The sequence below is a fragment of the Vicugna pacos genome, chromosome 1 (genome assembly GCF_048564905.1).
Source record: "Vicugna pacos chromosome 1, VicPac4, whole genome shotgun sequence".
NCBI classification, from domain to species: domain Eukaryota; kingdom Metazoa; phylum Chordata; class Mammalia; order Artiodactyla; family Camelidae; genus Vicugna; species Vicugna pacos.
The window spans coordinates 5,522,089-5,548,797 of record NC_132987.1 but is presented as its reverse complement, the minus strand read 5'-3'; the positions used below and the strand labels follow the sequence as shown (position 1 = coordinate 5,548,797).

The window sequence follows — 26,709 nt, the reverse complement described above, 5'->3', positions numbered from 1 at the left end:
TTCTATTTCTTTCTTGTTCAGGAACATAACCTATTGTTCATTGTACCATACTTACAGAGGGAAGATTTGATTTTCTTTAAATCAGTGTTTCTCAGAATGCATCCTGCAGTGTAATTCATCATAAGGGGACCATTTAAAGTGTACGTGAATAATAATTTAATGTGCATTGTACTTTTGTTTCTCAGTACTGTATCAGAATTATTATATAGCCATGATTTATTTTTTTGAAAAATGGTATGAATCATTAAGCAAAAGACAGTTCAGTAGAAGATTGGGCAAAACATTGAACTGGCAGCACTCAGAACAGGAGACCCAAATGGCCAGTAAACAGATGTGAATGTTATTATTTGTCAACTTGACTGGGCCATGGGGTGCCTAGGTATTTGCTCAGACATTATTGTTGGTGCTTCTGTGAGGGTGTTTGGGTGAAATTAATATTTCAATGGACAGAAAGCAGATTGGCCTCCATAATGTGGGTAGGCCTCATCTAAGTACTTGAAGGCCTGACTAGAACAAAAGGCTGACCTCCCCCGCCCCAAGAGGAATTCTACACTGCAGTGACTTGGTCTTCATATACCACATCATCTCTTTCAGCCCGCTGGCCTGCAAACCAGAGCACGGGCTCTTCCTGAATTCCCAGGCTGCTTGTCCATGTTGATGATTGGACTTCCTGGTTTTCATAATCACGAGAGCCGTTTCTTTATAATAAATCTCTTTCTATGTATATCTTTATATATATGTAAAAATCTCCTATTGGTTCTGTTTCTTTGGAGAACCCTGACTAATTTAACAGATGAAAAGATTTTCAATCAAGTAGTCAAGGATATCCTAATTAAAACCACAATGAGATACTATTTCATACCATTCAGACTGGGGGAAAATAAATCTCTTGATGCTAAGAAACAGGGACTCTCCCATATCAACACAGAAATTGGTATAGGGTGTTTGGGTAAGAGTTTGACAATGTTTTATTAGAGTTAAGGATGGACAAAGGAGTTTGCTGTTTGCAGCCCTTCATTCACTTTTTTTTTCACTTCAAAAACCAGAATTTTATAACTGGCAGAGACATTTCCATTACATCAAAAACAACAAAATACCCAGAAATAAACTTAACCATGGAAGTTACTTATACTCTGAAACCAAAATGACATAAAGAAATGGAAAGATTTCTTGTGCTGTTGGATTGGAAGAATCAACATCATAAAAATGGCCACACCATCCAAAGCAATTCACAGATCCAACGCAACCCCTACCAAATTACTCGCGACATTCCTCACAGAACTAGAACAAACAATTCCAAAATTTATAAGGAATCACAAAAGACCCTTAACAGCCAAAGCGTCTTTTGTAGGTCTCCCTTTTTTTTTTTACTCTCTCTTTCTTCTTTTTGTTCTCTTTTCTTATGGTTTGATGACTAGAGAAGGTCCTTCAACATTTGTTGTAAAGCTGGTTTGGTGGTGCTGAATTCTTTTAGCTTTTGTGTATCTGTGAAGCTTTTGATTTCTCCAGAAGATGGACAAAGGATTTCATCCAGCAATTTCACTTTTAAAATTTTACTTAAACTTTTTCAAATATCATAAAATTACTAGATTAGTCCTGAAAATAAGAGTACATTAAATGTTAAAGTATATCTGAAAATTCAATGTTGTGTTAACATGCTTCTAACGAAAATTGTTTCATGATCCATTTTTATAATTGTCCTAATTATTTTTGAAATGAGATGGTTTAAAAAACATATCAAGAATTTCAGTCACCATGTCCAATATTAAATTCTAGTAGTAACATTTTCATACTTTTTTATTTTTGGTGCTAATGTTCTTCTGTAAATAAATCACTAGACTGATTCTATAAGGATGTATGTGCTATATATAAATAATCCATATTTTATTTGAAAGCAAAGTATTAGTTTCTCAAGTATGAGGAAGACAATACATCATACAGGTGTATTTTTATAACTAAATCATGTAAGTTTAGTGCTTTGACCACTTATATTTGGTTATCACTGTTAAATAAGTAGTATGACCTTTCTCAAATATTTGGTAAAAACTTAGAGTTTACAGTACTTGGGCATAGTCCTCCTACTATATTAAAAATAACTGACCATCTTAATCTTTTTCTTGATTTTGTAGGATTTAAAATTCTAGCAATTTGAAATATATAGTTATAATTTTTAAAGTTATGGCATAAAAACATTTCTTTGCAAAGAAAGACTTTGTAAAAATGTACTTATATAAAAATGAATGAGTGTATTTGGACTTGTGGTGGGGGAAATTGTCTGATTTTGAAAGCCTCCATTTTTTCAGGAAAAAGTTTATAATAATGACACTTGAAGTGGTTGATCCTATTTATTCCCATTATAAATTAGGACCAAATTTCCAGGCCTTAAACAGTTTTCAGAGCCTTCAAATATCTATCTCGCTCAGTGTGTAAATAACACATTGTAATTCCAAATGACTGTGTCATTGTTTTACAAGGAGGAAGGCATGACGTGAAGTTTGTCATCTACTTTTAAATTGTTAACTGAAATTTAGGAATAAATTATCAGAGTTTAAAAAATTATGCAATGATTTCATTTAAATCAGTATAGCAAGAATTATACATCTAATTTAATGTACTTTTAAACATTTTATTGTGGTATTCGACGAAATTTTGGAGATAATGTGCTACGACCTTCTGCATAAAGTGTATACACGGGAAGAAGAGGCATCTGTTTCTGCTAGTGAAACTCTCTGGTGATTGGGGTCGGGTTTGTGTAGCTCCTCTGTAGTCCCTGGGTACCTCTTGCTATCTGTGTGTTTGTTCAGTTTTGTTCATTGTGCCCTTTCATGAACCCTGTCAGGCCTTCATTTGCTCTACATTGAGTTCATGGGGTTATTGTGTTTTTTAGTATACACTGATGTCTTGAACAGTTTTTCAGTAACAGCCATAGTGTTTCATAACATCAAGATATTCTGTGAGTGCTGTGTATTGTCTTCTGTCTTTTATAAATAGAGCTTTCTTCTTTATCCATCTTTCATTGTGTCAGTACTTTAAACTTTTCTCTCTCATAAAAATGAAACCTAAATACTTCAATTCTCATTTTGAGAGCCTATAGTCTTTACATTTTAAGGTATGCATATGTATCAGTTTTTTTACATGGACATCTAAATGGTTTTGGTGTTAGAAAACATACATAAGTTATATGCACACACATCTTTTGGGCAGAGATGGAGCAATTACAATCAACATGGATACCAAAGATTCTGAGAAAAACCCTCAGGTCATATTCATTATTTTATGCTAAGTTTTAATATCTTAAACAATTGCCATTTTCTGTTAATCAACCATATATGTATATTTATATGTCATCAAGTTGGGGAATTGGAGTTTTTCTTTTCTCTATTATAATTGAAACATTTTTACATTTATATTGAGGCTTCAAAGATTCTACTACATGAGCAAAGCTGATACCTTTTGAAGTCACTAATCAATTACATTGACAGTTTCATATGGAGTATAATATGTCTTCACATTATGCATTATTGAGTAATTTTTTAAATTTGTTACACTAAGAGCTTAACATACCTTAGATTCTTGTGCATTATCAGTCATAGTTATTAACATTTTATTTACAGTACACACATGAAAATGTTATATAATTTAGTAAGAGTGGCCTCAACAAATGAACAAAGTTCAATTTTCCTTGTTTTTTTTTTTTTTTTTTCCGAAATACATCTCCCCTCAGGGGTAAAAGATGATAGCCTCAGTTTACGAGCAATCGTGTACTTTATTTCCACTCAGCAGGGTTCTTGGTGGCTCTTGGATTTTTGTCAGGATGTTTCATTTTTCTGCCATTTGGTAGCTGATGATTTCCGGTAGGAAGATTGTTCATTTGTTTATTACTGTACTTCTTTGAAGCTCCTTTTTTAAGGATAATTGAAAAATCAGTTCTGGCGGGGCTAGGTCTGTCCGTTTGTGTAGTATATTTTGGTCTTCCCCATCAGCAATCAGATAGCAGCTCTGGAAGAGCAACTCTTTCCTGCCTTTTGAGAAATCACCCTTTAAGAGTTTTGGTCTCATTTAATCCTGGAGCTCCTACAGTGGACACACCACATATTTTCCCATAAATACCCATCTTCATTTATCTACTGGTAGGGTTGTCAGATACAATACAGGATACAAAATTCAATTTGAATTTCAGATGAATAATGAATACTTTTTAGTATAAATATATTCCAGATATTACTTTTGTTGTATTTCTGAAATTTTAAATTAACTGGGCATCTGTATTTTTATTTTATTTTATTTTACTTTATTTTATTTTAATGAATAATTTCAGTTAATTAATGAATTAATACTAATACGATACTGATACTAATACCTATTTCCTGGGCTTTTTTTCTCACTAAACTTTGAGCCCCTTGAATGAAGGGGGTGATCATACCGTGATTAATCTGTACCTAGTTTCCGTGTCCCCATGCCTGTCTCGTGATTGTTACTGACTGAAAGAATGAGCTCTCTAATCAGCTATAAGTTACTTCATCTGAGTATTTATAAAGCAACTTTGCTCAACTGACTTTGCCCTTTTATGTGAATTGAATTCATTGAAAAAAAATCATGTTTCAGTGCATAGTTGAAGATCTCAACCTTAATTAAAAAAATTCCGTCCCCCCTTCTCTTCCACATCTTTCTTCCCCTTCTCTTTCCAGCTCTTACAGTAATTAGCTGGCATTAACAGCAAATGTTTGCTTTAGTTAAATTATTCAGAACATTTATTTTACTTGTCAAAGGTTAGATCAGGTTGTTGTTTGAACTGGTAATTAAATGCAGTCTGATATGCTCTCATATTTATATGCACTATAAGCCTGGTTCCTCATCATTCTGTATAATTTTATAATGTTCAAGGCTGACATTTTAAAAAGGTTTTTGATTTCATGGGAAAGAAAACATTCTGAGTAATCTAGTTTGTTATCTGTTGTGAGAATGTCCAAAGTTACGGCTGAAAGTGAGTATCACCTTTCAGGGCTGTTGTAACATACAGCATCACAGGGGTAATTTTCACCAGGCAGTATATAGAATTAAGCTCACTGCTTATTGAATTTGCGTTTGATATGAGGATCAGTGCTGGAGTACTTGGCCCCTAGTAGGTGTTCAGTATGTAGTTGTTAAATGAGAGATTTTGGTCATATTAAACAGTGGGGCATAGCTAAGCTCTTGTAGCTCAGCGTAATTTAAGGCAGTATTTGTTCCTGTGACATACTCCAATGCTCTTCTAAGTCATTTCAGTTTGTGTGCTTGTTTGTTACGGGCAAGTATAACTGAATTAATCCTCGTATCTGGGAATTATACTCATGTCTTGGGTTTTGTCAGTTCATTGAATAAATGATTTTTGCAAGCGCTTGTGTATTAGTACCTTGAATATAGATAAATAAATCACATCCTCTGTCCTTAGAAAGAGTAGAGGTTAGTGGAAAACCAACCGTTATACTAAGGAATGGTTCCTGTTAGTGTGGTGTTGTACACAAGGTAAATGGGCATCTGAAGCAGTCAGGGAAGGAACTTTGAGGGAAGGTGAATTTTGAGCTGCATCTTAAGGTTGGGGCAGAGGGGTCACATGTATGGAAATTTGGAGGGACGTGGTTTGGTGTAGCTGGAGGAAGAGTAAGTATGGAAATACCACAGCAGGTGTTCCCTCCTCTATACCTAAAGTTATTTAGTGGCTGCCACTGCCCTTAAGAAACAACTCAGGATCTTAAGTGTGGTCCCTAAGTCCTGCCTCCATCTCCTTCCTGAGCCTGATTTCAGCCCTGCTGAGCCCGACTCCCTGTGACTCCGAATGGAACCTGCACCTCCTGTCTTTCTCCTGCTGAGCCCTTGCACGGATGTCTCCTCTGCCAGGAGGGCCCTTCCTCCCCTCCCTCAGTTCATTCTTACCCTCTCTTTTATAGTCTCCACCACTTGTATTTAGCTGCAGTATCAGGATTACCTTAAAAAGATGTCATACATCTGCTATCTTATAAAAATGTCTAATGTCGACCATTAATGTCAGTAAACTACAACAGAGAACCTTGTTTCCACTGTAGTTTTTGGTATGTTTTCCCACACATGATCTTATTTAATTCTTGTGTTTGTCATGAGATAGTTATTACATGAAATTAACAAATAGATAAAGTTTGTCTTTCATTACAAAGTGCCATCTTTTATGTGGAATTTAATTCTTAAGAGAAAATAGATAATTGAAATAAAAGTAAAAACATCTTTCAAAACAAGAGTAGATACAGAGTTAGTCATATAGCATACCTTCTTTGTGTTTGTATATGTGTAATTTTAATAAAATTGACTTAAAAGATTAGCCATAAGATATCATCTACTTGATGTCAAATATAAACCAGATGTTATTCTAAAACACTTTCAAACTCTACTTTTATAATTGAAACGCTGTTTCGTTTTTTGTAATATACATAAAGATTGTTGGAAATTCCAGTGGTTAACTTTTTTCATGAACTCCATTAATTTGATTAATCACCGTCATGGGTTAATGACATGTTTGCATCATTGGCTTGTGCCTGGTCCTTTTATTGTTTATTTATGGATGGTTAACTTTGTAAAGCTTGCATATTACATAACCATCAATAATATGTTACTGGTTTCTCAGAAGTTTCTCAAAATCTAAGCATTTACAGTTGAAATGCAAGGGCCTGTGACAGTTTTCACCCACTGTAGTGGTATATTTAGGAGCCAACCTTCTGGTTCCAGCCGTGAACTAGATGTGAGTTATTTTTCATGTAAGTAGATGGGGTTGACTCACAGAGCACAGATCACAGGTTGGGTAAAATGCACAGATTTCTTGCTGCCTTTGGTCTTCCCTGGTTTCCGTGGGAAAGGGGAGGATTTCTAACCAATGGGTAAGGTTCAAGATAACTGTTGACCCCTTTAGAGCGTGGTGAGTACAGATGGCAGAAATGTGTGTGTGCGTGAGGGGGCATCTGAGAGCCTGTGGGTCTGTAGGGAACTTGGGCTCTTTTCTCCCATCTTGTGTTTCTGAGCGAGTACTGAGCAGCTCCACAGAGCACGTGTTGAACTGCCACAGGCTCTCCCAGGAGAGGGCCCGGGGTCTAGGGCTAACTCTCACCTAGAGGGACAGGTCCTTGCTTCTTTAAAGTAATTATTACTAGATGATCTTAATTTCCTAATTTGTAGTCTGTTTTTTGGAATCTGTCTTCTCAAATATCTTTAATTCTAATCTCTTACATGTATTTTATGCTAATATATGTCCCTGACATGTACCTAGGAATTCTTGAAAACTTGATTTAAATTAATAACTAACTTGGATTCAGTTAGGTTTCTGTCATTGTGCTTTGTTGGATTCTTTCAAACTGTCCTCTGAAATGCCGTAAATAAAAACATAATGATATCTTCCAGATACGGGAGATACAGAAGTAAATAAAATAGGTAAAGCTTTTGCATTCATAGAATTTATAATAGGGTGATGCCTGGTAAGGAAAATACAAACAAATTTGGAGCATGTCAGCTGGGGATAAATGTCGTCAGTGAAGATGGGTAACAAAGTGAGAGGAGGGGAGGATGTGTGCTGAGTGTGGCCCTGTGATCATGGGGACCTAACAGATCAGGTGACATTTGAGCCTGGACTGTGGAAGGCGGTGGAGGGGAGAGTCCTTTCTGAGGATGGGTGTCTGAGGGGAAGTGTTTTGGAACTAAGGGAAGGACAAAGGCCCCCTGTGGCAAGAACTTGCTTAGCACCTTTGAGGAACTCTAAAGAGGCCCTTAGGGCTGAAGGGCTTGAGCAGGAAGGGCGAGGGGTTGGAAGATCAAAGCGGAAGCTCGGGCAGGATCCTGTGGAGTCTTGTGAAAATATTTTTTTTTATCCTGAGTGAGATGAGAAACTGCTGGAAAGTTTTGAACAGAGGTGAGACGTGAGCTGAGCTAACTTATAAATGGATCACACAAGTGATATTGTAGATGGCCAGGTTGGAAACAAGGAGACATACTGGAGAGAATTAAATAGTCCAGGCCAGGGTTGGCCGTGGCCCGGATCAGGGGGACTGTGGTACAGAATGGCCTAATTCTTGATTTCATTTTGAAGGTAGAAGCAGCACGATTTGCCAGTGGATTAGATAGGCTCCAGGAAAAGCTTTCTGCGCTGACCTGAACTTGAGCAGATATGTCAGTGATACTAAGGGCAGAGTGTTGCAGCAGAGGAAGTAGGAATGTGCAGACCTGAAGTGGCGATGAGCTGTGTTTTTGTTCAAGGACCAGGAAAAAGTCCAGTGTGGCCAGAGCGCAGGGCAAAGAGGAGGGTAGGATCAGAGCGCTAGGCCTGGATTTAAAAGAATTTGGATTTACAATGGAAAGAAGTCATGTTGAATGGTACATAGTAATGGACTGGAGGAGTTGGATATGTTCGGCTGTGAAATCTGGCACTAATAGGAAATCTCAGTTGGGTTACACAGTAAGGTTTCTGTTACTACATACAGCAAGGTGGCTAGAGGTGGGATGAATCTAGGTGGGTCATCCACCGCAGTTAAGAGTATACATCTTTGTAATTGGGAGAAAAACCTCTAGAAGCCCTTGGACAACTTCCATTCACATGGAATGGCTCATCCCAACCAATCTGGCACAAGAAATGGGGCCATGATGATTGGCTTAGAGCAGTTGTAACTCACCCTCTGGGTCCCTCTAGAAGCCGTTGGGCAACTTCCATTCACATGGTATGGTGCATCCCAACCAGTATGGCACAAGAAATGGGACTGGCTTAGGCCAACTAACTCACCCACTGAGTTCCTCTCCAGGAGCACATGGCTGGAACAAAATTTGAATTTTGTTGCAAAGGCAATCAACAGTGTTGACAGCAGCCAGGAAGAATGGAAGCTGGGAGACCCGTTGGGGAGGGCGTTGCAAGAGTTTAAGTGAGAGTTGAAAGCTACGTTAGGAGTGGTCACACTACAGAGGAGATGTAAAAACTTGAATACAAAAATTTTACTTTCTACTGAAGTTTCCTTCTCTCCGTAAGAAAAATCTATACTAATGCTGTTGACAAAAACGCAGAACAAACTTAGTTCTTCATTTTCTAGTTACTGGCATCTGTTGCTTCATTGTGGTGCGGCACACAAAGGACTCTGCTGTGGAAGAGCAAGGGCAGTCACTCGTGGCATCAGTTCCCAAGGGGAAAGCTGGCTGTTCCAATTCTGTATAGGATTTAGAAAAGTGAATAGGAAAGGCCCTATTAGGAGGGAAGGAAGTACGAATGAAACTGGAGGGATGAAAGTGCAAATGTTGTTATGTAAGCTACTTTGAAGCCACTTTGGCTGCAGAGGACCAGGTGATGCTCCTTAGTTGCTGGCCTGCCCTCAGTGATGTTACTTAGTACTGGAGTGGTTGGTGTAATGAAAATCGTAGCATTTAGGATCTAAATAATTCACAATTTTGGCCATTTGATAGTGAATCCAAAGGTCCAGTGTGACTTATTCATAAATTATAATTTTGTGGAAGAATGTATAAACTACGCCTGCACTCACAGCTTATTTTCTTTTCTCACTGGACATGTGTTTATTCTTAGGACGATGATTTGGGAGAACATCCATACCATGTGGCTATAAAGTGTCTGTTTAACTTAAAATCCTAGATCTTCAAAAGCTTGTCTGGGAGAAAAGTAAACTAGAATGCTTTCCTTTACAAGCATACCTCTTTTTATTGTGTTTTGCAGATATGGCATTATTTTTTGTTTTTGTTTTTATTTTTTTTAATGTATTTGAGGGTTTATGGTGACCCTGTGTTGTCAGATGATGGTTAGCATTGTTTTAGCAGTAAAGTATTTTTAATTAAGGTATGTACATTTTTTAGACGTGCCATTATTGCACACTCAGTAGACTACAGTATAGTGTGAACATCACTTTTCAATGCACTGGAAAACCGAAATATTCGTGAGACTCTTTATTGTGCCGTTTGCTCTGTTGCAGTGGTCTGGAACCGGACCCGCAGTGTCTCTGCGGTGTACCTGTACACTATACTATAGTCAACAATAAAGAAAACTATTTATCCTATAAATCCTGGTTTAATTTTTCTTAGACATTTATTAAGCCATTGTTAAGTCATTTGAGGTATTTTGGCCGCTAATAGCTTTGTGACTGTGAATAAGTTCCCCAACTTCTCTGTGGTTGCCTAACCAGAAAAAGGGATAATAAATAGTGTCTGTTGCATAGAGGGGTTGTGATGTTTAAAAGTAAAAGTGCCTGAACAGTGCCTGCTTCCTAATCACCGCTGTGTTTTTGCTATTATTACTTAATTAAAAATGCTGTTTTCATTAAAGTGTCTTTGGGTTTCTCAGCCGTACCACTTAAAAGGGGTTAGCATCAGATCCACGTGGAGTTTTAGAAGCATCTCCTCACAGTTGCTCATATGCTTCTTAAAACACCTTAGGCCTCCCGGGCCTGCACCAAAGGGAAGTTTTTGACAAAAATGTTTGATTTGATTTGATGCCCGGGTGAAGAGTGGCCATTTATTTCTTTTCCTTGTTCTTAATATCATCATCAGGTTAATATAATCGACCAAGTTATGACTGTTTCTTCTTTTCAGTATTGCTCGTTCTTTCTGAACTCCTAATTGTTAGTTATAGTTCCCTTCATTTTATGAAAACCTAACTGAATAGTTTTAATGGCTAGAGGTGGTGTCCACATATATAAAGTAAGGCAGGGACAGCTGGAAGTCTTTTTGTGTGGTTGTATAGTAACAAGTTTGGTCACTAGACTGAGCTGCTTTCCCAATCTTTGCTTCTTCAGCATGTGTTCAAGAGAGCCCCGAAACCATGTGAGGATACATCGTGGAGAAGTTTTTTGTCAGGTCACTTGAACTCTTTATATGCTCAGTTTTCTCCTGGTTTATATGGTCACAACTGCCACCTTCTATTACTTTACAGCATTTGAATATTGAAAGGCCAAACAGATTCCTATTTCGCAGTATGAAATATTTAAGCCCACCTGTGAACCTTTCATATATTCTGCATAGTTCTGATTATGTAGGTTGTTCGTGAATCTAGTATTTTTATAGTTGATTGTTTACTCTGAAATTCTTGCTCTGATATCCTGGAAATTATAAGCATTAAATCTGTTTTAATTTTCTTTTGACAATGGTTCTCAGTGTGTAGACCCTTACTGTAGTCCTGTACCTGTTTAATAGACAACGCTTGAATAATACAATTGTGTGCTTAGCAAAAATGAATTAGGGTTTCAGGATTTTACCAATGGGTGATATTTAATATTGAATGACATGTATTAAGATAAATGCTTTTATATATAATTTATTTGGCATTGTAAATGCATTTATCTTGTGAGAAACAGACCCCCTGTTGTCAGATGAAGTATTCTGGAAAGGTTTGGAGTAAATAAATAATAAAACTACTTTGATATACAATCTAACCAATATTAAATATTAAGACTTTCAGATGATTGATTTTAATACTTAATTAACTTAAAGTCCAATGTGGCACTCTTACATTAGAGATTGACAGAATTTAAAAATGGAACTTCATCCTTTCTGTTTCCTGTCATTTCTCTTTTTCTTTCTTTTCTTCTTCCTTCTTTCCTACCTCCTTCTCTCCCTTATGATTAAGACTTTAAAACATCATTATTCCTGACCATTAAAATCTCTAGCTACCAATATTTCTAAATAAAAAATAAAAAGAGATTTTTTTTCCAATTCTATAGATAATGTTCCATTACTGTCTTAATTACGGAAACAGAGCTTCTTTCAATTTCTTGCTTTTATAGCCAACATGTCATATTTTAGGTTATATACCCATCATGGAGAATGCGTGCTACCTGTAACAGTTATTCATTCATGCTGTATCCTCTCCCCCTTTTATAACTGTGCTATGAAAATAGTTCATTTAAGCTCTTTGATATGCTTTTCTTATAGGAGATATCTTTAAGTAAAGTAATATTACTCTGTCATTTCAGTGTTTGACTTCTAAGTTTACCATCAGTCAAGAATTTAAATGAATGAAGTATGCTTATATGAGCTTTTCTGAATATGGATGTCTTTAGAAGAGACAATTCAGAATGCTAATTCTGTGCCTGTGTATTAGAAACCGTGTAAGAATGAATAGAAGCTGAGAAACATAAAACTTCAGATTCAGAGGGAATCACCTGTTTTTCTAGAAGTTTTGTTTATATGATAATTTCTTAAAAGAGAAAATTTTATTCCACTAACCTGTTCTTTTGGCTGTATACTGCTAATAATTTGAAATTTTCACTTACAGACTTGCTTGTATTGCTTCAGTTTACATGGAAAATAAATTGTTTTGAAATTTAATTTAACATACTTGAAAACTGTCTTCCAGGCTTTAGTGCTAAACTCTTACCCTGTCATTAAATATTAACTATTTTCACAAGACTTCCCGTTTTTCAGACAGATCACTTTTAAGATTTAATACTGCAAAAACCAGATTTGTGAAGCTAATGCAACTGTCCTTATGATTAGTTTTGGATTTTAAATGGCAGTTTCAGCCTAACGTGTCAATTCCTGTGACCAGGATGTCAGTAAAACCATATAATTTAACCAACTTTGAGTTTTGTGAATTTTGAGTTTATAAGAAGCAGGAAACTTTTAACTGTTATTTATATGTAGTGTGGCAAATGAGGGGTATCTCCTTTCTCAGGTCTTAGAAGGTATATTGCTGTGCTTTCTAAATTGGACAAAATAAGATTGCCTTTTTTTTTTTAGAATTCTTTACCATTTTTGTCAGTCTGGGCAAGTCTAGAGACAGCTTGGCATTATTTAAGAAAAACTAAATCTATCGGTTATGGATTTGAGGAGTCATTTACTAAGCTACATGTTTTTGGTCATTATATATTTTTATATATGTATATACCTAGCATCTATGTAGGGAAGATTGAGACCTATCAAGTACACAGACATAAGATGCAGTGGTCTTTTTTGAGTTTCAAAGTGTTTATGCCATTTTGACTTTTATAGTCGTTATCTTAAAATCTCCAGACTAAGAAAATTGCCTTAATTCTTTATTTGATTTTTATTAAATGTTTTTTTATAGTCTGATATTTATAGGTACAAATTTTATTCATAATAGTGATTAAAATAAATACAGACACATTTGTTTAAAAACCTTTGCTATCCTGCTTTTTAAAGGCATATATTTTCAGTGGTTGTTACAGTCAAAAACACAAATTGGAAAGTTCTTAAGAGAATTACTTCACATTTGAAAGCCACATTATATTGTAATTTTATAAGATAATCATCATAGCAGTAACCAACACAGTTAAGTATTTTTTATGTTCTAAAAAGCTAAAATAGCCCTTTGTATTTAAAATTAAAAAACCCCAGCACTTTCTTAAGTTACTTTTGAACTAGATTATTATTATATCTGTAATTGAAAGAAAAGGACATTATCCAAACTCTTTCTTCAACAATTTTCTTGAAAATAACTCACTATTACTGTTCAGCAAGTTTGCTTTATTTGAATATAAGGCATTTCATGACTCAGTTTCAATCTATAGGCATAATAATTTAAAATATAGTAGATGCCTGATTCTATAGAATGGTTGTAAACTGGTATATTTAGTAAATTTTGTTTTCTGGTTATTAGGTATTACCATAGACATCTCAATTTCTACAACATTATTATAAAAGCCAAAATTAGTGAATGATTTGATCTTAACTTTCTCTAAGGAATTTAAAAAGACCCTAAGTAACTATGAGCATCTTGAATGAATATTTGATCATCATGTTGTATTTCATTTTAGCTATAGAGAGGGTTTTTTTTAATGTTGCTTTCTGAAATATGCTTTGATATCAGTTTGCTTGTTGCTTGTCTATTCCTCAAAAGTTTAAAATGTATAAAATCCCCTTATTTATATATTGTAGGTATATTAAGTAACAGTGGGAAGTATATACTATAAAAATGAGAAATTAATGAAAACATAGTATAGAATATTAAAGAAATTTTAAGGAAATTCAGCAGTTGGCTTGTAATATTCATTTTCAAATGTTTACCTTTGTATTTTTAAAGAGTATGACAAAATGTATGGAGAAGATGAATTTTACATTAAAATAGTTGTCCATGGCCAAGTACAATTTGGACATGTGTTTAATCAGTTCCACCCACTTTTTTTTTTAATAAATTATTTGCCAACTCTCAGAAGTAAAGAGATTTCACGTAAAATTCTGGATTTCTAGCTTTTCTTGAAAATGTTGAAGCAGAGAAGAGGATGTTGCAGTTGTTCACAGACCTCCTCCCCTTAAACCTCCTTAGTGTACACCTTGTCTGTTTGACTTAATGAGAGCCACATGGATAGTGGGGTAGAGTGGGCGCTCCGGAGCCAGGTAGGGTGGGTGCTGGCTTCAACACCTACCGGTTGTGTGGTTGTAAACACATTACTTCATCTCTCTGCACCTCAGTTTTCTCTTGGTAAAATGAAAATGACAATGAAGGTACATCACAGGGTAGTTGGGAGGATAAAGTGATGAGTGTACCTGCACTGGTTAGAGTAGTTTTTGTCATGTATTCATTGCTCAGACGAAGTTAACTGTAGCTAATAATGCTTCTCGCCTGACCCCTTTAGGTGTTTGAGTTTGGTGACCTTTACTTCTCTGTAGTAAAGGACTTTGTTTTTCAATCTGTTCATTCATTTGGTCAGCAGAATTGATCAGACCTGTTTTATAATTGATCGTCTACATTTTGCTATCCTCTACTAGATTACATTCCCGAGAGTTCCTTGTGTATAATTAGCGCTCCGTATATGCACACTGATTTGTACACAGAAGAAGCAAGAACTGACAACTGTTTCGATTTATGAACTTAGGATTTACGGCTTTTGAAATTCTTGCTGTCTGTTGGCAGTGAAAGTTCTGCTTTCCCAAGTGCTGATTTTGCCTAGCCCTCCGCTTCTCTTGCCATGATCTGAGGGGGAAAGGATTTGTTAACATCTGACCACGAGTTGGGGTGGGTGAGAGTTGGAGGGGTCTGATAAAAATCAGAAAATGTTCAAGAGTGATTTTAAGAAGGGAGAGTTTTAGAGAGAAAGTAAACAGGATAAAGGAGCATTTTGTGTTGGGACAAGAATTTGTATTCACGGGCTTCTCTGGAACTTTCCTCCATTAGTGGAGGCTACATCCTGCAAAATTATATACTCATTTTGGTTGGACTTGCTTTTCCAACTTAACATTCCACATTTCCCCTGCCTGTCATGTCCCCCTGCTCTTGAAATTTGAAAGATTATATTAGTTACATTATTTTGGATGAAAATTAGTGAACCCAGTATATTTTTTAGAGGATTCTGATTTGGGAATGTCACTTGTACCTTATAGACACATAAAAATTAGAAGTAGTTTAGTTTGGAAGTTCAAAAACAATTTAATTTCTAAAACATCTTGTGTTTAAATTGGAATTCTTTGCAGAAAATTGAGAAGGAAAACCCTTCAAAACAATAAAAGAAGACATAGGTAATTATTTACATAATCTTGGCTTTGTAAGCATAATACGAGAGGCAGAATCCATAAAGGAGATAGAGATATATTTGGGTACATAAAAATGAAAAAGTTACTATGCCCACAAAAACTATATATAATTTAGAGACAGACACACTCAGAGAAAGATATATATATGCTTATGACAAAGGTTTAATATACTTAATATTTAAAGCATGCTTACAAATCCTGAAGACAATCATAATAATAAACTCTATACACAAAAGACAGTAACAAATGTCAGGGAAAACATATGAAGTCTTCAGTAATCTCACTAGTTATCAGGCAAATGCAACATAAAATTTTATCATATTGGTTCAGTAAAAAGAGAGGAATTACTCATTCTCACTGTTGAGAAGGGTCCAGAGGAAATGAATTGTTCTATTATATGAAAATCTTTCTAGAGCATAATTTGCCAAAACTTACCACAAAATATTATTTTTTATGATACATATTTTGGTCCAGCAATTATGCTTATAGGAATTTATCCTAAGGAAACAGTCATGAGTACAACACATATTACTGAAAGGTACTCATTATGAGGCTGTTTATAGTGTTAAGTAACCAAAAGCATCCTGTTTACTAATAAGGAATTGGTTACATCGGTTATTACAGCGATATAATGCTACGAATCCATTAGAAGTGATCACATAGACGTTTTTATGGGAAGGAAAATACGATGACTCATACAGTCAGTGTATTTAGCATGGTGGATCACATTAAAACTCTCTGTATTTTAGATACCCAGAACAAAGACAGGAAGAATATGCATAATAAACTAAAATGTTAACAGTGGTGCTTTTTGCTAATACAATTATGAATGACTTTCGTTTGCTATGTTTTCTATATTTTGAAAGTTCCTGTTATAATTGTGTGTTATTTGTGCAGTAAAATAAAGGATGTTATAAATGCAACAGTAATTTAACTTTGAATTCGACATTTTGTACAGAAGTTTATTGAAAAATAAATGTAATTGAACATTGAGGTAAAGGTTACCAGTGAAGTTCAGCTTTGGGGGGAAATTGTTGAAATGGAAATTTTGTGCCACTTTTTCATTTCTTTCCCTGTGCCTGCCATTGTGTGCTGACAGTCCCTGGAGCCTGTGGGAAACGTGTTACTGTTTGTAATGCTCATTTAATCATTTCGGTTTTGCATTTATGCCCAGTCATAGTAGAAAGAAAAAAATTTATCATTTTTCTCCATGTTTTTCATCTCCCAGGTAGCCACTTTTGGTGACATTGTCCAGTTCTCACAATGTATCCTTCCTTATCTGAAACAAGACATCCTCTGGAGCCAGAGGAACAAGAAGTGGGCATCGACCCCTTGTCCAGTGACTCCAGCAAGCCGGGAGGTGAGTTTTGTACACAGATACCTTCTGCAGCCCTGGGGAGCCTGGCAGAGGGTCTCCAGCCAGCCCTGCCTGCCGTGGGTGTCCTTCTCTAGGTGAAGCTGAGCAGGGCAGCTTTGAGAACTTCTCCCCGGGTGGACGTCCAGCGCTCTGACGCTGATGAACACCACAAAACGGTGACTTCTAATTATAGGAACACACTACCCATAGCCAAATGTTTAATGCACTGTCATTCTTTTAAAAAAATCATGAACAGTTTATTACTTCAGCATAAGGATGTTGAAATGCAAAATGGCCTTTGTACAACATCTTTTAAAGAAGTCCAAGCTTTTGGTGTTAGGGATTTTTTTTTCCTTTCAGCAAACTGAGATAATTACAGGACAAAAGACTTGTCTGATATCCTTTTTTTAAATAATTGAAATTAGTGTTACTGTACTTTTAAAGATCTATGCATTGAATTTGTTAAAAGACAGACTATATTCTGGGTCTGCCCTATAAAAATGTGTTAAATGTGTATGTATTCAGAACTCTGTATTTGTTTCTCAGTATTAGTAATAGCATGGTATCTTAGAAGGAAACAGTGAGTTTGTGAGAATTATTGAAGCCTTACCTTGTTTTTAACTAATTCACTAAACATTTGATAAAGTTGACTCATTGACTCAAGTAACTGATTTTTCACTCATTAAATAAATACTTGTATCAGGATTATAAGATTTATTTTTTTTAAATAATAATTAGCCAAAGTCATTCACATGTTTTATGTACTTCAAATACAATTTTTTTTTCCTTTATTGATGTAAAGGTCTGCCATTAACTCATGTTCTAGGAACTAAAAAAGAAATTGATTTCTTAAAGTAGCTATTTCCTTAGCACACAAGCCCTTGAGTTTATGGAGTGTTTGTCTTTTCTGCATCTTTTAATACCTTCCACATCATACAGATGCCATTGTTGGTTTTAATGAAAATAGTATGCAGCTTATTTTTGTGATTTTTATTTTTATATTTGCTTTTATTTGGACTGCTGTGTAAGGTTTTGATAATATGAAAAAATTAGTGTCCAATTTCAGTTTTAAGCATTTAAAAAAATTCAGTGGTAACAATAATACTGTCTTTCCTAGTGATGTTTTTTCTTAAATGTAATATCTGTAAGAAGTACTTATAATTAAGTAGGTCAAATTAATTTATAAGCACTTCTGTAAGTAGATACTGTAAAAGTGAATATATTTTTATGTTAATATTTTCACCAGAATTTTCTAGTCTTTGTGCTTATTTCAGAACATAGGGTTGGTTTTTTGTCTTTTTTTTTTCCCCTTAAGTGCATATTTTTCTGTGGTCTAGTCATTAAATATTGAGGTTCTTTTTTTTTTAATCGGTTAAAAAACATTTTAAATTAATTTTATCTTTTATTGTTTGCAGGAATGAGTAGTTACCTTTACTGAAAAGGCTTTTCGTTTATATCCTAGCCAACATTTCTGTGACATACAAAGTTATTAAGACTGAATTGATGTTTAAAAGTGCCATTAATTCATTTACCCCAAATGTTCATTAACAATGTAAATGTATGCTGATGTTCTATGAGACAAGGAAGTGACTAATGACTCTTCCAACTAACAACACTTAAAATGAATAGAAACTTTAGATAGCTAATCTTGAAGTAATCAAGACCCTCATTCAGCTTGGCATCTCTGTATGCTCTAAAACAGCTGTCAACTGTTAAAAATATATACAAAACACACATACGCACACGCACATGCAGAAAGAAGGATATGTAAATATCTAGTTCTTCAAAGCCATAAAGGTTACTAACCGTAGTGGGTTTTATGCATTGTATATGTAAATATTTTATATAAAGCATCTATTTCATCTGAGATTTTCTTTTTGCAGAAAATCGTGTGTTGCATTTTAATGGGGTTGTCATATTTACTTGAAAAAATCATCACCTTTCTAGTATGTTTGTTTATTTCAATATATGTCTTTGATGGGGTTATGCACATATTTAAAGCCTTTTACCCATTTTTTCCCACACGGGAATTTGTGGCAACTGGATGACTCATTTTGTAAGATGTCAAACACTGGACTTAATCAGTGGTTTCCCAGCGTGGAAGCCATGGTTTTTTGTTTGATTTAAAAAAAAAATCCCTGATATATTTTATAAGTAAACAAATAGGTCTTTAATTTCTCAAATCTGTATTTTAACATTTATAGAAAAACAGTACGTTACTGATTTAAATGATTCTGAGTATTCTGTAAAGAATTAGCAAAAATAGCCACATAAGAGGAATATTAGAGAGAAAACTGCATATGATTGGTTTACTTTCATGGCTGGTTGAGGAAAGTAGGTGAGGGCAGAAAAAAAGAACTGTTTAGATATATATATTGTAAAATCTTAGGGCACATTTTCCATGTGAATTAAACATTTAACAGCTTTATTTTTCAAATAGAAAACAGCTTAGAAAGAATAACATTTCCTCTGTACTCTACTGAATTTGGTCACATACAAAAGTTACTGCCTTAAATTCCAAGATCTTTGATCAAAAGCTGTTAATTAATATTTGACACATTACCTGTAATTCAACTGAAGCCATTAAAAAAAGTAAAACTGTTTGTTCAACTATTCATTATTATTCACTCATAGCACGGAACTTTTAATGATTTAATTAAATGAAAAAGTAATCATTTTATTTTAAACTGAAAACAAGATTTAGGGAAACGTATCCTATTAATAAAGTAATAGCCTCAGAATGACTAGTTGTTTCCCCAAGCTCATGAGAGATTGGAATGTTGCTCATGATGAAAGAAAGAATGTTTTCCTCTGTTAGGTATCTTTTGAGAATAGCATTTTGTTACATTTTGCCAGAGTTTTTAGCTTCAATTTTATATGCCTTCTTACTTAAAGCTTTTATAGTACTCAGATAATTACTTAATGTAATGCCTTTTTGTATAATATCTGTTTCAAAGCTTTCTTTCTAGCTTCATGTATAAAATATTTAGTAACCTACTTTAAAAAAAATCCAAGACATTCAGAATATCCTACCTACTCTATTTTTTGCCTCTGGTAATTTTTATCCTCAATCAATCTCTCTGTCTTCCTTCCTTCTTTCCTTCCTTCCTTCCTTCCATCCTTTCATCATATCATAGAGTTTTACGACTAGAAGGGAGTGCCTGGCTTTACTGATGAATAAATTGGTAATAATTAAATTAAGTAAACTAGTTTACTGAAACAATAAAATGATGTTGTCCTATTACGACGTTTAGTACTGTTTTCTGTATAGCAGAGGTGTTACAAACTCAGGCTTGGCTAATTGTGGCTCGAGAAGTCAACACTTGAGAGACAAGTACTGGTAGGAACAGAAAGGTTGCAAAGGCTGGCAGTCTGGGGAGAAGGCAGACTCGTGTCCCAGAACCAACTTTAAAGAGTCTACTTGGCCATGAAAATTTCTAAACAGAAAAAAGAAGTAATCTTAGCTGATCATTGAGGTGAAGAATCAGATGCGTCACCTTCTCCCACTGTGTGCAGGCTTGTCGACCCTTGTGATCTTTCCTTAAGACACTGTCTTGTTCACGCAGTCTGTTCAGGAGATTACTGAGAGGAAAGGTAGGGAAGCGATCTAGTCATCTATTAATTACTTATTCTTCATTTCTATTTCTTTGATGTAAGGAAAGAACCAACGGGTTAGGCAAAGTATTGTGTGATCAAAAGATCTGAAAGGTGTGCTCGAGTCGGAGGTTAGTTAAAATATAGCTTTGCTAAAGCGACAAGACAAAAGCGCCTCCCTCTTTCCTGCAAAATGCTGCTTGTAGAAGTGAGTTTAGATGTGAGTAAAAGATGAGTTTGCTCTGCTAAAGATACCTGGCCAAGGTATAGGGTGCTGTCTGAGTCATCATAATTACTTTTAAACCCTGCTCTTGGGTCTAATTAACTGAAATCTTCTTAGGGAGAGGGGAAAAAATCTTTTTTTCCTGGTTTACAGCTCTTTGGGGTTTTCCATGGCATTCTTGGTTGTAATGTTCATAGCTGCCTTCCTTGCTCAAATGTGTGAAGTCAGCTGTAAACTCTGGGCATTCTCACCTGCCGTTGTTCTGACGTTCTTCATTCCTTCACGGTACTAACCCTTAAATGTAATCCTACATCAGTTTCATTGCTTATTGTTTGTCTTCTTGTCTATAATGTAAGCTTTGTGAGGGTGGGAACCGTTTGTATGCCTAGCGCCTGGCACATGGACTCCATTAATAAGTAATCAGTGGACGAATGAACTGTTTTACCAGTTTGAGCTCCTCTCCTTACGTTAATCAGCAATTGCTAAATTTCCTCCATCTACCATTCTCCTTCCTGTCCTAAGTTGTTATGTATGAAATCTATTTTATTGACACTGACTATTCTAGTACTGGAATTTTTCTTCTTTTAGGACTTTAAAATTCATTTCTTCCATGTTTTCTTTCCTTACGACCGTATTAGAATTTCCATAAGGACCAAGTGGAGATAGTTTTCTGTGAAAGAGTCACGTTATGATGCCGTCATTAACTGAGAACACAGATCACTTAGCAAGGGAAAGCTAAGGAAATAGATGTTACTTGCCCCAGAAATTGGTGATCATAGTATCGGAGCAGAGACTCAAGGATGTTTACAATCGATACAATGTTTTAGATACATAGTAAAAATTTAATGAAGGAAGTATTCTTAATTTCTGGTTGCTAAAACTTATTAATGTGATTTATAGCAAGTATTGTTTATTTTGCATACAAAACATTATGGAATCAGCAACCTAAAGTGGTATAGGCTTTTCTTAAGTGTATAACTCTTTTCAAGTTTCTTGTCTTTGAAAAAATATTTGAACGCCTTCTATGTACCAGATATTGTTCTGAGTGCTGGAAATAAAACGTTGAAAAAGATAAACATAGTCCTGAGCAGGGGGGAGGGGGTGTAGCTCAGTGGTAGAGTGCATGCTCAGTTTGCACGAGGTCCTGGGTTCAATCCCCAGTACCTCTATCAAGAAAACAAACAAATAAATAAATAAACATAGCCCTGACTGACTTGTTGTTATGGTTAATAGCCAGGATTTGGGGGACCAGGCAGAGAAAAATAAATGGCTAGTTAAGATAAAGAGTAAGTGCTTCCCTGAAGAAATTAGTAGTGTGCTCAGGCAGTACATTGGGAGGGAATCTAACTTAAATGGGTGGTAGTGGTGGGTTAAGGAAGATGTGGTATCTATCTAAGCCACAACCAGAGGGACAAACAGCTGTTAGCCAGGTGACTGAGTGAACAGAGTACAGTCATCCTTCAGTATCCACTTGGGATTGGTTCCAGGATCCCCACGGGTACCAATATCTGTGGATGCGCTAAGTCCCTTATATAAAATGGGAATTGAATTAGATCTGTGATTGGGTGGCTCCATGGATGCAAAACCTTTGACTACAGAGGGCTGATCGTGTGTGCTATGAGCTTGCCCTTTGCTGAACATACAGAATTTCATTGTGGTCAGAGGCTAGAGTTTAAAGGAGGAATGGCCACAATGAAAACCAAGATCATGAAGCCACTTTATACTAAGCACAGTTGAGTAGTCCATTGAAGGAACCTTACGACCAGAATTGTATTTAAGAAAGATTATCCTGGCTACCGTAAGGTAAATAAACTCTAGTGATAGAGCAAGACTGGAGGGTGAGTGATGAGTTAGGAAGCCATTGCAGTATTCTAGTTGAGAAGTCAGTGTCCTGTCCTGGGAAAGTCACAGTGCAAAGGAAGAGACGTGGAAACGTTAGTAGGTGGATTGATAGTAGTTGATATTTGGAAGGTTGGATTTTTTGGCAGGGATATTTGGGTATGGGGAGATGATAGCAGGGAGAAGTTTGAAGTGCCATCTAGTTTTTCAGGTGTGTGAAAATGCCTGTATTGAGACTGGGAACTCTAGAGGAGGAACCTGATGGGGTGCAGGTGGGATGGGGGTGGCAGAGAAGATTGTTAAGTTCAGGTTCAGATGTGAGTTAGAAGTGCCTTAAGACATTCAGATGAAGACATCCTGAAGGTTTTGATGTATGAGTCTGAAACTTAGTATATTGCATTAGGCTGGAGATAAAGATTTGTCTGCTTAAATGTGGCAGGAAAAACACTGTGAATGGTTGTGATCACCCAGTAACAGCACCTAGTGTGAGAAGAGGACCTAGGACCAGTCTTTGGGAAATTCAATTTAGAGACCTTGCAGCAGAAGAGGAGCTTGCAAAGGAGATTTAGAGTGACTAGAGAAGTAGAAGGAAAACCCAGAAAGTGTGAAGTCAAAGCAGCCAAGATGTCAAGGAGACAGTGGGCTAAACTGCCAGAGGTCAGCCAAAAATTTAAGAAAATAGAAGTGTGCACTGAGGAGTCACTGTGACTGACAAGCACAGTGCTTTATGTAATATCAAGAATCCATAGTCTTGAGTACCGTGCGTTTCAAATAAACGAATCCTGTGCTCTCTACTAAAGTGGCATGAAGAATTGAAAGGAGAGTTGTAGTAGTACTTGAAAAAGTTTAAATCAGTGGAAGACAAGTCCTGAGGTCTTGGTAGTTTGGAGTAGAAGCAATCTAGAGCCAAGACGGCTGGATTTGGAGAAAGAACAAGAGAGGGTCTTATTTTAATTGCAATACTGGGAGAGAAGGAGAAAGGATGTTTAGGTGCAGTAAGTTCATTAGTTTGATAGCAGAGAGTTCAATGAAATATAACTGATAATTTCATCTCTTTCTTGATATGTTAGGATGAAGTAATTTGCTGCAGGTGAGTGAAAAGATGGAGGATTTGAAAATATGTGGAGAGTGACAAAGGTTAGATTGAGTTGATAAAGATTACATAACCATGGGGGTAAAGGTGAGAATAGACGTCATAAATTATAGGTGATACAAGTTTGTGAATTTGTGGGATTATGTCCAGCAAAATTCATCCCCTGGGATTTAGACACAATGAAAAGCAGGTGTGGTTTTGTCAGGGGCGTACAGCAGGTAGCAGGCAAGGAAGTCGATAGTAGAAGAATTCATTGATGGCTTGCAAATATAAGGAAGTTTCCTATCATAGAAGGGGGTTCTAAGAGGCAGAGTAGAAAGTTTTGGAAGGGACAGAGTCAGGGCAGATGAAGTATAGAGTGGTGTGGTAATGGGAGTGGGATATGGGATAACGGGTAAGGGGATATGGGAACAGTATACAAAAAGTGTTAAATACACTAATTCAGTGGAATATTGTTTATTGGTAGCCGGTAAACCAGCTCAGTACCTTCATTAGTTCTGTGTAATGATTTACATTGATTTGGATAGGTTTTGGTTTAAAGTCTTTTTTTTTTTTTAAAGCAGTTTTTAGATTCACAGTAAAAGTAAGAGGAAAGTGCAGATTCCTCATACGCCTTCTGTTCTCACACACGCGACACCTCCCAGTTCTCAGGGTCTCCCAGCAGAGTGGGATGAGGCTTCACACACACGTGGTGATCACCAGGCTCCGTAGTCTCCATTAGGGCTCACTCTTGGTGTTGGACTCTCTGTGAGTTTAGACAAATACATAACGACGTGTGTCCATCCGTATCGTATCGTACAGAGTGCTTTCACAAAGTTCTCTGTGCTCTGCCTATTCCACCTTCCCTACCCCGTGCCCCTTAACCCCTGGCAGCAGCTGATCTTACTGTCTGTGTAGTTTTGCAAAAAACATCATGTTAATGAAAAATCCTCTCTAGATAGCAAGGAAAACAGCAGTTTAGATGGATGATTTGTAAGTAAGTCTGTGCAGTCATTATGGAAAACAGTAACTTTGTTGGAGATAAAGGTTATTAAATAAATGGGAGAGTGACTTGGAAGTTCTTAAATGACAGTAAAAATGATTTTTAAAAAGTGGGTGGTTTTTAAAATGTCTCCTTAAAAACAGATTTTGTTGGAGGGAGGGTATAGCTCAGAGGTAGAGTACATGCCTAGCAAGCATGAGGTCCTGGGTTCAGTCCCCAGTACCTCTGTTCATAAATAAAAATGAATAAACCTAATTGCCTCACCCTGCCAAAAAAGTTTTAAAAAATAAAAATAAATAAAATTTAAAAAAAAAGATTTTCTTAAGTAGTGTGACATTAGGTAGAAGTGAAATCAGAGAGCTGTGAACATTGAGGAGGAACCCAGTTCCTCTAAATTAAGCTGTTCGAAAGAAAGCTGGAGATAAGAGACTTCAGTCTGAAAGTTAGAGATCCCAAAGTCATCCTCCAGAGATATCTGTTCAAAGTATGAGATAAGAATTTAAAGGAAGAGAAAAGAAAGAACTGAGGACTGATTTGATGGAATTCTCCATGATTAGAAATTGGATAGAGAGAGCAGTATTTTAGAAATATTGGAGAACTAGTCAGAGTAGGGGAAAGACAGGGAGGGCCAAAATTATAGGAGCTGCAGATGTGAGAGCTTCCAGGAGGTCCAAAGTGGTCAGTGCTCCAGGATCGCATAGGTTAAAGAGTATGAAAGGAGGAAATCTATGATTTGGTGAAGGAAAGAGTTTTAGTCATCTATAATTTGTAGTTAAGCCATTTTCAAGATACCACTCACTAACTGATGTGAATGCACAGAATTGAACTCAAAATCTGATCCAAAATTAACATGAAAAGGTAGTGATTCAATGTCAGTTATAAATATTAAATGGTAGGGAAGTTTCAGCTTACTCTTTAATATTAGATTTAGAAGATTAGATGTGGATTTTATGTATTTACGCTCACAGTGAATTGAGATTTAGCAAGTTAGACATTTTAATGGTTAGCATGAAGCTCACTGGTAAAATGTCGACCACTGGAATTAAAAAAAATAACCTTCTGATCTGAATTCTGATCTTTTTTTATTGAGTTGTCAATTCCTTATTCATTGAGTCTAGTAGTTCAGCTTCAGTTCAGATTTTCTGTCGGTGTGACGGCAATCCCCTTTATTTGCTTAAAAGAGAGGCTCCTTTATCCCTTAGTCTTGGGGTTGTATGAAGAGTCGTTCGAGTTACCTTGTGCTTACACCTGGATTTATTCATTTCCAGTGTCTCAGGAGCAGATGAGACCTCACTGCCTGCTCTGGTCGCAGACAGAAACAGTAGCCCTACAGAAGCTGTCACCACCACCCCATAGGCGAAGTTATCTGCAAAGGAACATCCGTACCTTAAGGCAGTTCCCCACCATGCCTAGTCAGCCTTTATAACGTTCTTGGATCACTAGAATGAAAGGCGGTGTGATGTCTGTTTTGTTTCTTTGGGTCTAAGCATGATTAGAACAGATACAGGTGATTTAGAGTGAAAATATTAAAACTTTAGAAAAACATAAACCAAAAAAATCCACTTAGGTGATGTGACCTACAGTGGATTTCTTATCAAAGAATTACACTAGTTAATTTTTGCTAGTTCATTAGTGGGTCCAGCAAAAGCAGTAGAGCCAGAGTTCGGATGTCATTATTAATGAGATACCCACTTTTCAGCTCCCATGGTTTCAGAAGTTTGTCAGAGTTCACCTGGCTTCTCAAATGTTACTGCTACTTTTTATTTATTTACATATTAAGCCAGATTCCTCCCCCATGGCTTTGTAGTAAAGTAAATAATTAGTCCCTCACAAGTATAATTCTTCATCTCATTCGTGCTTCTCCTAACTCCTTTCGTAGCATTAACCAATTGTAAGAGCTATCTACCCAAACTGCTGGTTTTAAAGATTACAGGCTTTCTTACTTTGATCTTATCCAGTCAGAGGGAAGAACTGAATATCCAGGGAAGACAGGGAACTGCAAAATAAAAAGTGTAAACCTTACACTAGGAAAACAGTCCAGGACCTCTTCAGCCCCTCTGTATTTCTTCCACTCTTCCTCTGTTGGAAGTTCCCAAAGACCCGTTTTTCCCAAGTTCAAGTCTTCAAAATATCCCCTTACTTGACTGCATAAT

At 36.1% G+C, this 26,709-nt stretch overlaps 1 protein-coding gene across 2 annotated transcripts in view; it reads left to right on the top strand.

Moving 5' to 3' along the window:
- The window catches only part of TBC1D5 (TBC1 domain family member 5), a 497,763-nt gene that overhangs the window by 172,539 nt on the left and 298,515 nt on the right, over positions 1-26,709 (top strand). For both annotated transcript variants that reach the window (XM_072946459.1, XM_072946400.1), the window contains exon 4: positions 16,697-16,828. In XM_072946459.1, the coding sequence (XP_072802560.1) occupies positions 16,732-16,828 (97 nt within the window). In that variant the 5' untranslated portion in view covers positions 16,697-16,731. The remainder of the gene's footprint in view (positions 1-16,696; positions 16,829-26,709) is intronic.